Source organism: Myxocyprinus asiaticus, chromosome 38, assembly GCF_019703515.2.
Source record: "Myxocyprinus asiaticus isolate MX2 ecotype Aquarium Trade chromosome 38, UBuf_Myxa_2, whole genome shotgun sequence".
Taxonomy (NCBI): Eukaryota; Metazoa; Chordata; class Actinopteri; order Cypriniformes; family Catostomidae; genus Myxocyprinus; species Myxocyprinus asiaticus.
Genome location: NC_059381.1, coordinates 22,146,889 through 22,157,609, shown reverse-complemented (window position 1 = coordinate 22,157,609; position 10,721 = coordinate 22,146,889). Strand labels below are relative to the sequence as shown.

Sequence of the window (10,721 nt, the reverse complement as noted above, 5' to 3'; positions counted from 1 at the left end):
TGTGGTCGAGGAGAAACTATCTGGGGCTGGGCCAGGCTTACCGTGCTCCCGGAATCCAGGAGGGCTTTCACACAGTGGCCCTCGAACTTCACCTCCCTTTCTGGGGCTTCCTGGGGCACTGCTCATTGAACGATGCAACCTGCCAGCCAGGCTCAGGCCTCTGGGGGGTTTGGGTCCATGGGCATGGGTTCCTCCCGGACAGACGGTGTTGCTGGTCTGCTTACTGGCCACGAGATGCCCTCCAGTGGTCGCCATTTCTGGTGCGTTTTCCCGAAATAGGTGCCAGCTCTCTCTCCGCCGCCAAGGGCTTGCGTCGCCTCCGCAAGTTCCACAGTCTCCACCAGGGCGGCGAGGGTCTCGGGGTTCTGCATTCCTACAGCCCACTGTTGCATGCGGGGGAGGGACTGGAGGAACTTGTCTACCAGCACTCGTTCCGCTACCTGTACTGGAGTCGGTTGCCCGGACAACAGCCATAGACGGGCTACACAGGACAGCTGCGAAGCCTGTACGTGGGCGGGAACCTGAGCATCATACACCCATTCAAGGAAGCGCTGTGCTGCACATACCGATGAAACCCCCACACGTGTCAAGATCTCATTCTTTAGCTCTTTATAGTTGTCAGTGGAGGTTGGGCCGAGTGCGTAGTAGGCGCACTGAGCTTCCCCCGTTAGAAAAGGCGCAAGCGTTCTCGCTCACTCGCTCCTATCCCACCCCTCCCTTTCAGCTATCACCTTGAACGTATGCAGGTACACCTCCACGTCATCATGCTCCGTTAGCTTGGTGACAGGGTTCGGGAATCAGTACGTGAGCAGTGGCTTCCAATCGCAGCTGCCTGAGCTACTGTTCCGCCCACTCTTGACGTGCTGAAAGTTGTTCAGTGATTTGATGCATGCATTCATTCATTCATTTTTTAGCAAGAAGGAATGGCCTTACTTTGTGATTAAGCAATAAGGCATGAGAGTCCGTGCTATATTGTGAATATAGTCAGGAATGAAGGGTGGAGTCAGTGCTATATTTTGAATATAGTCATGGCTGAAGGGTGTTGTTACCACCCCTTCAGCTGTGAATATATTCACAATATAGCACAGCCTTGAGTGCCTTATTGCTTTTATAGAACTGTCACCACATAATAAAAATATTAAGGACACAATTGTTCATTAAAATGTTACATTTTGTAAGTAAATCATAAAATTCCATCTGTCTGCCAGAAAATATAGTCCCTGGCAGTGAACAGAATGTTGCTAGGCAACAAAAATAACTGTCAGAAGTTCAAATAGAAGTTCCGTGAAGAGGTCAGAGATGTGCTTTATCATGAATACAGCACAGCTGTTGACCAATCAGCATCCAGGACTGGAAATATCAGTTTTAAAATAGGCTATATGGGATAGAGCTGAGCAAAGAAAGATGCATTACCCCTGATAGCACGTATACTTCACCCAGAGGTCTATTTGATGTGTGTGTTTAGTTCTGGATGACGTTTTTTTTCTTTCTTTGTTTGCTCATCTGCAATACGTTTCCTCTCAGATTTCAATAAGACATTCATCAGTCGTTTATGATTTAGACTGTTTGTAAATATTATCTTTTTAAGATGTTTAGCATATGTTAATTTGAATGTGATGCTTTCCAGATGAAATGCTCTTAAACAGATATCTCAGAGATGTACATATGCTAAATATAAGAACAATAGGACTGGATAACCAGTGGAAGTGGGGTTAACACTGTATGTTCTCCTGTATATTCGTCTGGGATATCTTTTTGGTGTGGGTCTATAAATCTTTTTAGATAAAAACATTTTGTTTTTGTCTGCTCAATGATAAAAAGGCACCATTAATCAAGAATATCAAAAGAACAAATAATTTTAAGAAAACTACACATTTCAGTGCTGACCCATCCTAAGGGGCCGTTCACATATATATATATATATATATATATATTGTAATATCCCGTCCAAGTGATGTAAAAAAAAACTCATAAAAGAGCCTCTTGTGTGAACGCGTCTTTTTAAAGATGTTGTATTGCAAAGTGTTCCTGTGAGCGACATATCGCTCCATCAGACCAACATGAGAGATGCGTTTGCTGTCTGGGCCGCCCACGCTGAAGCAGCTCTCATGGGAACAGTCTGCCTTCACTGTGAGGACATGAGTCGCTCCGCTCTAGGGTTGCGCTCATTCAGAGGAACGATTCCACCTCACGTGCCCTCCCAACTGCTTCCTCTATGTTAAGTCTCGAGGGACCACATGAGGAAGCATGTCGGGGCCGCGAGGTTGAGCTGGAAGAAACCGAGGAGGATCTCACACCGGCGCAAGCCACACGAGCCCCTCGATCTTCCCACGCAGTTTCATCGCCAGTGCAGTATGCACGTGACGAAATCCAGCCCTCTCTAAATAAGCATGGTGTTGTCATATTCGGCGGGTCTGATGATGATAATGATGTGTGTCACTCGAAGCATTGGAAGAATGGTGCTGCAGTCCCTTCCCCCAGCGAGTTACTCCGTGTCATTGCGTGGGCGGTTGAGGAGCTCGGCCTTTGAGCGGTCGCCTCCTGTCGAGCCAGAATTTCTCGTCTGAATGAATGATTCCTACACACCATCTTCCATCAAAAGACCATGATTCGGAAAGCAGTGTCGTTCTTCCCTGAAGTTCACATGGAGCTTACTGAGACCTGTCACACTCTCTACTCTGCATGCGCCCAGATTGGAGGGGCTGCCATCCTCGGGCATATTTCAGCGTCTTTGTACTGTGACGCAAATAGCGCTGTCAGTCCCCAGCAGGAAGAATCCCACTGGAAGTATAGCGTTTATAGCAATCTAGAGCTCATTCCTTTTTATTATGTTTTGACTCGCCTTTCCCCGCTAATGAGCCAGTTTTTATTGCAACGCTTCCTATGCTTTGCTTGAATAGCGTGCGTACCTTGTAGTGGCTGCTTGACACACTCTGAAGTCTGAAAAAGATCTTATCGCACATCCACCCACGGTACTGGTTTGCGTCAATAGATATAAAGGACATGTACTTTCATGTCCAAATTGTACCACACCACAGGCTGTTCTTTAGATTTGCATTCGAAGGGAGGACATATCAATTAAAAGTCCTTCCCTTCGGATTGTGTCTGGCACCACGCACGTTCACGAAATGTGTCAATGCAGCACTCGCCCCTTTGAAGATGAATGGCATGTGCATTCCAAATTACTTAGACAATTGGCTATTACTGGCCCGATCAGAGCTCTGCTATGCGAGAACAGGGACATTATACTTCACCATTTGAACAGCCTGGGTATCAATGCCAACTGGGCGAAAAGCACACTTTCCCCAGCCAAAAATTTCCTTTTTGGGGGTTCAACTCAATTCCATGAGCATGCCTGTGCACCTCAAGAGCGAGCACGTCCAGACCATTCACCAGTGTCTGTCTCAGTTCAAACTGGGAAAAACATTTCCACTGAAGACTTTTCAGAAAATGTTGGATTTTATGGCGGCAGCATCTGCCGTCATACCATTAGGTTTTTTACACATGAGACCTCTCCAGTGCTGGCTCAAACACCATGTACTGAGTCATGCCTGGCGTCAGGGGTGCATGCACGTCAACATGACTGGCCACTGCCTGGCTACTCTAGCACCATGGACAGCTCCAAACCTTTATCAGCAGGGTGTGATGCTGGGTCAGGTTTTCAGATGAAAAGTGGTGACCACGGATGCATCCAACACGGGTTGGGGCGCACTGTGTGATGGATGCCTGGCTTTCAGCACTTGGACAGGTGCGAAATGAGCGTGGCACATCAACTGCATGTAAATGCTATCCATCTTCTTAGCGGTGAAAGCTTTCATTCCGACATAGTGAATCATCACATTCTGATTCGTTCAGACAGTATGTCAGTGGAAGTGTACATAAATCACCAGGGCGGCACTCGATCGCTACCAATGTTGAGCCTGGTGCAATGCCTTCTTGTGTGGAGCGCAAGGGATCTCCTCTCCCTGCGCGCAACATATGTCCTGGGCCGTTTGAACTGTGTAGCAGACATATTGTCGCGCCAGGGGCCGATGGCAGGGGAATGCAGACTTCATCCTGAAATGGTTATGAGGATTTGGGAACTGTTCGACAAAGTGGAAGTTGACCTATTTGCCTCCACAAAGACAGCCCACTGCCCTCTTTGGTACTCCATGTCCCAAGCCCCGCTGGGAGTGGATGCCTTGGCCCACAAGTGGCCAGCAACTAACAAATATATGTTTCCCCCAATATGTCTCCTCCACGCTGTCATTTGCAAAGTCCGAGAGGACAAGGAAACGGTTCTGTTGGTTGTGCCGAAATGGCCCAACCAACCATGGTTTCTGTAAATGATGGAGAAATTAGGCTGCCCTCCATGGGAAATACCGCTGAGGAGGGATCTGCCCCCTCAAGCGCAGGGCATGATTTGGCATCCCCAGCTGGAGCTGTGAAACCTACACGTATGGCCCCTGAACGGAGCACAACACATGAGTCAGAATTGTCTCAGTCTGTAATAAACACCATTTTTCAGGCTAAAGCGCCATCTACGATATTCCTCTATGCACTAAAATGGTGTGTGTTTGCAGATTGTTGCTCTTTACGCAGCAAGGACCCCGTGAATTGGCCCATAACGGAGATCCTTATATTCCGTCAAGAGCGGTTGGACGCAGGTATTGCTCTATCAATGCTTAAGGTTTATGTAGTGACCATCTTGGCATTTCACGCCCCAGAGGCTGGCTCCTCTATAGACAGACACAATCTAATCATAAAGTTCCTTAGGGGAGCGAGGTGCTTGAACCCCCCTTGCCCTGCTATGGTTCCAACATGGCGCTCATGAACCCCCTGTTCGAACATTTGGAATTCGTTGAGTTACATGTGCTCTCTTTGAAGACGGCACTGCTGTTGGCTCTGGCCTCAGTCAAATGGGTTGGCGATATACAGCCGCTGTCGGTTGACAGTTCATGTCTGGAATTTGGTCCCGGGCTTTCAAAACCCACCATCAAACCCAAAAAAGGCTATGTGTCTAAGGTGCTTTCCACACCCTTTAGGGCTCAGATAGTGCACCTACAAGCTTTCTCTTCTCTACCGTCTAATTCGGATGAGGAGCAGTTAGCGCATTTATTATACCCCGTGCAGGCATTGCACACACATGTGGAGCGCACTCGCCAGTTTAGACTGTCAGTTCAAGCTCTTTGTTTGGAGGATGCACAAAAGGCATGTCCGTCTCCAAACAAAGGCTATCTCACTAGACTGTTGATGCGATTACCCCCGCTTATGAATCACAGGGCGTGAGATGCCCTATTGGCGTGAAAGTGCATTCAAATTTCAATGCATTGTGCCTGAAGCGTACATCAGAGTGGACTCGCTTCCTCGGTCAAAATCAAGGGGTTGAGGATCTGTCAACAGAAAGTTCCCATGCTCACTTAACAGACTTCCAAAATGGCGGCAGGGATTCCCCCGAGGGGAAGTGCTTAGGGGAGTTAGCCAGTGGATGTTAAAAGTGAAATGGAATGCAGCCCAAGTGGAAAGGGAATTCCCCAAAGCATTCAGCAATGTCTCGTTCCCTTCATCTCAGGGAACCGAGGTTACAAGAGTAACCGAAGACATTTTTAGATGCCATGTCAGTTTATAAAGAACTTCAACTTTTGAAAACACGTCTCGAAACACCTGTGTTCATGGCGCTGCGAATAGCTTTTTGCATCTAACTTTAGGTGTGAATGGCACCTAGAATTTTTTCAAATAATAAAGATGCATACATATTTTATATCTCTATACAGTCAACAAATAACAACGAATAAATGCATATACATTACAAAATCCATAAATGCAGTTGATTTAAAAAATGTACCTTTATTTTTAAGACTATAGATGAAGTTACTGTTTACAAACAAATGCTCCGCCCCACCCCTTCCAGGTTCTTTTGGTTGCCCAGAAAAGAACTGTTGTCTATGGGCGCGTTGCTCAAATTGCACTGAAACTGCCCAAAAAGTGCTGTCTGTGGGATTGAAACACCCCGTTTCCCACAGATTATTGGAGATGAGGGCTTCTTTCAATTTCCACCAGATCGTTGCATCAGGATTTTACATAAATGATAATAATTCACTAGTCACCATCATTGTTATCGCATCTACTCTAAGACACAATTGACCCGCAGCAGCTGTTGGTTGATATTAACTTTTTACGAAGAAATTGAGTAAACTCTGATTGCATACTGCTTTTTTTTATTTCCAAAGTGCTGTCGCTTTGACAGATATGAGGTCAAATATGATCTATCTAACAATGGTCTTATCTGATCAAGACCATATACGATATGACAGGAGGAACAGATCCCGTCTCCACCACCGCAGCACATGGACTACAGTTTGTGAAAGGATAAGTGAATTTAAAATAATGTCATATAGTGACAATTATGTCTCTGCATTTATTTTAAATGCAGTAAATAATATTGTTCAGTCAAAAACAGCTGTTATTAATTTTTGATATACTTCATACTGAAGTAAGAATATTGTTATTTATTGAATGTGGCTTATTAATTTAAGCAGTAAAGACACATATAGCATGTCTAGTAGTAGTTTTTATTTTTATAGGCTTTAGAAGCCTGTTAAACGTGAGGATGTGTATTCATGTCAGACATGATCATACAGGCACACTGAACCAAGTTTAAACTTGTTTTGCTGATATTTCAGAAAAGAACCCACATAATTGATTCACTGTAAACCATAGATAAACCATTTATAATAACTTTTATTTACATTAAAATACATTATTACATTCTATATTAAAACTGCAGCGCTGCCTATCTCCACCATTGAAATCTGCTGCTCGAAAGAACCCGGAAGCGCGGTTTCCTGCGATGTGACGTCAGAGCAGTTTCATCTGTATGTGAATGAAAGACTTTTATTTTAAAACTACTGATGAGAGAGGGAGAGGAAGTCGATCCGCAGACTGGTTTCACATTTCTCGCTTCAACGCAAACAACACTGGCGTCCGGGCGCTGCTACGGTACCAGTCGTGACTGCCCGACTGCTCGTCTTTTTACGGCTCACAGATGTAATTCGTCGCGTACCACCGACTGGAACCGTACAATTCAGAGTCATTTACAACCGGGCAACGGTTCGGACTCATTCTTAATACCATACTGTCAAAATATCAGCGACTTTCTTCGAAGTCACACGGCCAGCTAACGCGCGTTAGCAGGTTAGATGTGCTTTTCAGTATATCAGTACCTCCATGATGTTTTTGTGTTTGTATCATTAGTTTTCGAGCTCGGTACCTTAACAGGTATTTGACTTGGCCTTAGAAGAATCTAAAACATTGACATGTAGACACCTGTTTGACGGATCATTTCTCGGAGGATCGCCGAAGTGAGTGCTGCTGAGTTGGCTAACTGAAAGGAGCAGCTCCTTAACTTAACCTCAAGTTTTTCTGGACTAAAAAGGACTCCCATCTTTCTTTCTTCAGTACTGTCGAGGGGAAATAGGACTGGAAGTTTTACATTACCTATGCACAACGATATACAGACTTTCATTTATAGTTACGGACAAATTAAGGACCCTCCGGATTTTTGCCACCTGGCCTAATAAAACTTGGAGTCATCGGACTCGATTTTGCACATCTATGCTGGGAACAAATGTTTTGTTTTTTTCTTCATCAGCTAACGACTTTTTAAAATATCTATTTACGATGCTGGTATTCTGTCTGTAATTCCCCAGAAGGAAACACCAGTTTAACTTCAGAAAGGCACATAGGAAGTTGGGATTCAATGTCTAGAACCAAACAGTCTTCGACTATTTGAGAGCGAATTCACAAACATATTTCAAGAAGGTTCGTGTTTTTTGACTCGTAAAGTAAGCAAACTATGACTTAATTTACAAGACTTTTGAAAAAACCATCTTTACTGGTTTGATATCCTAAAGAGAGCTTGTGTTGGCTCTTTAAAAGTTGGACTTCCGACACTTTTCGTCGTGCTGTGCCGATGTCCCCTTTGACTGACTCTTGAGCGCTGTGAACACATTCAGTTTCAGAAAATAAACTGTCAAATCCAGTTTGAGAAGATGTCGACCAGGACACCGCTGTTACAAATTGATCAGGTGAGTCTTCCAAGAACTGTGAAAATGGTTAGTTACTCAGTTACTTTATATTTTGTTCTTATATCATATTTTAATATGGTTCTGCTTTGTATAAATGTCAAACCTAGGTGATCATTTCAGTTCCTGGCCTAGAATAAAATATAGGGAAGCTTATGATGCTCTTCCAGTGTTGAGCTTTGTAATATGTCTGTACATGTTTACTATAATCACTGAGGAAAGCCTCTTTGGCTGTTGAACTGGATATTTTTCAATTCAGTAAACCATGTAATAAGAAAATACTGGCTTTTTACTGAGATTGTTAGTGCATCACTCTTAATGAATTCTTTCCCTATTTACATCATAAAAGCACACATGGGATATGGTTGTTTTGTTCTCATCTTAGAAATGGTTAAATGAGTCATAAGTTCATCACAGGAGTGATATCCCCCATGTTTTGCCTTTATTTCCCAGGTTGACTTCATGCTGTTACTGTGATTTCTTTTGTACACTTGAAAACAAAAACTTTCCAGCTTAGTTCAATGTTTCTTTACCTTTTAAGGGGTTGGAAAGACCCAAATGTAGGCTAGATGTTTTGCTGCCTTAGTGTTCTGCTTTTTAAAAAAAAAAACGGTTTCTGTGGGTGAAGTTGGGTCAGTAATTTTCAAAATCACATTTTTAAAACTTGAACCAATTTTACGTCAGCTTCTCAATTAGTTCCCATAAATTTTCATTTTGACACACATTGTACCTTTCAGATGCAAGTGGACGATTTGACCTGAGGTCACAGATTATTGTTTAAATCTTGAAATCACTATCTTTTAGTTCCTTATATTTTTTAGAAATACCATTAAAGGAAATTTTCCAGGTTCAATACAAGTTAAGCTCAATCGACAGCATTTGCGGTATAATATTGAATACCACAAAAATCAATTTCGACTCGTCCCTCCTTTTCTTTAAAAGCAAAATCGAGGTTACAGCGAGGCACTTATAATGGAAGTGAAAGGGCCAGTATTTGGAGGGTTTAAAGGCAGAAATGTGAAGCTTATAGTTTTATAAAAGAACTTACATTAATTCTTCTGTCAAACCTCATGTATTATTTGAGATGAGAAGTTGTTTAAATTGTAATTTTTAGTCATTTTAGGGTCTGTTGACATTACATCGCCATGGCATTGAAATTGTAAAATCGGCTATAACTTTACACAGAAAAGGTTTGTAAGTGATTTTATCACACTAAAATCATGTTAACACTCATTGTTTATGTCTTGTGGCTTTACTTTTGAAACAGGAGTATTTTAACATTCAAAAATTGCCCCATTCGCTTCCATTGTAAGTGCCTAACTGGAACCTCGATTTTTGCTTTTTTTAATGAAAAGGAGGGACGAGTCAATTTTTTTTGTTTATTTTTTATTTTTTTGTGGTAATCAATATTATGACACAAATGCTGTCGATTGAGTTTAACTTGTATTGAACCTGGAATATTCTTTTAACTCTCTAAAATTAGGATGAGGATGATGGGGAGTGCAGGTCTTGTTCTGGTGTTTAAAAAAAAAAAAAAAAAATACTTATCTTTTTTCAGTGTCTTTCTGGTAAAATTGTACCAACAGTAAGCAGCTTGCACATGAAATTTCCTAAGATTGATGGGAGTCCTATATGTAGGACATGTTTATAGTAGAGATGAAATGTTTGCTGAAGTGTTTCATGCCAAAGCCATACCCCCAGTCTTCCTGGGATTTGCAGTGTAAAAAGGTTGGCCGGCATTTTTCTAAAAGAACTTTTCCTGTGGATTGTGGAATCAAATAATATTCTGTTTGGGCTGATGTAGTGTAATGATTTGTAATATTCTCAGTCTGTTCTCCCATGTAAATCTGTTTTAGATCAGATCAAGATGCTTTTATTCTAGCATTTTAGTTGTGATTTGGAGTTTCTGGGCAAAGATTTGTAATACTCAACTTTCAGTCTGGACTAGCATTTCCAGTTAAGCTGGGCATGGTTTGGGGAGTGTCAGTTTTTATTTTGAATGTTTAAAATGTCATGTAGGCCTAATGATTTTTGTTTTGGTTAAGATAGATCTTCATACACAAAGTGTGTTTTCAAGCTTTACCTACTCTGATACAGACAGGGTCTGTAAGGTCATGGATGAAAACGGCAACCTTGTGTGATAATATTAACTGTTACAGCTGTTTTTTTTTTGTTGTTTTTTTTTTCATCATGATTTTGAATTCTGCAGTCCTTTGGTGTGATTCTTTGTCTTATCAGCCCTTTTTTCCATAAAAAAAAACAGATTTTTCCATTTGACTTTAGGTAAAAATGTCTCGAGTCCCAAGCGTAGTACCGGTCGTGTTTCAGCTGGTGTCTATTTGTGTACTGGCTGCTACCTCCCTGCTCTTGAAATAGTCATGATGTGGTAAAAAATAATGATAAATGACAAGCTGGCTAGCACACCCTCTTTATTTACCCCTCCCCCTCATATATGCCAGTCTACTCTGCTGTTTCCCCTGTTTCAGACAGTTGCCCCTTGCACTGAGCCTCTGCTTCTTTGTGACCTTCCAGCACATGGACCACTGATTTTGAACATGGTTGTGAGCTGTTGCTCAGCAACATTCCCACAGTCGGTATCCTCTTTCAGGTGTGTGTTGCGTCTTCAGGCGACTTTTGTATCTTTGTCAGATATTAGTC

At 42.6% G+C, this 10,721-nt stretch overlaps 1 protein-coding gene across 13 annotated transcripts in view; it reads left to right on the top strand.

Annotated features, from left to right (window-relative positions):
* Nucleotides 1-6,899: 6,899 nt before the first annotated feature.
* LOC127429065 (serine/threonine-protein kinase MARK2-like) overlaps nt 6,900-10,721 on the top strand; it is a 58,018-nt gene continuing 54,196 nt past the window's right edge. For 3 of the 13 annotated variants that reach the window (XM_051677837.1, XM_051677832.1, XM_051677831.1), the window contains exon 1: nt 6,902-8,066. In XM_051677837.1, coding sequence (XP_051533797.1) covers nt 8,031-8,066 — 36 coding nt within the window. In that variant the 5' untranslated portion in view covers nt 6,902-8,030. Of the gene's footprint in view, nt 8,067-10,721 lie in introns of all 13 variants that reach the window. The other 10 variants (XM_051677839.1, XM_051677833.1, XM_051677836.1 and 7 more) reach the window with 9 other exon arrangements.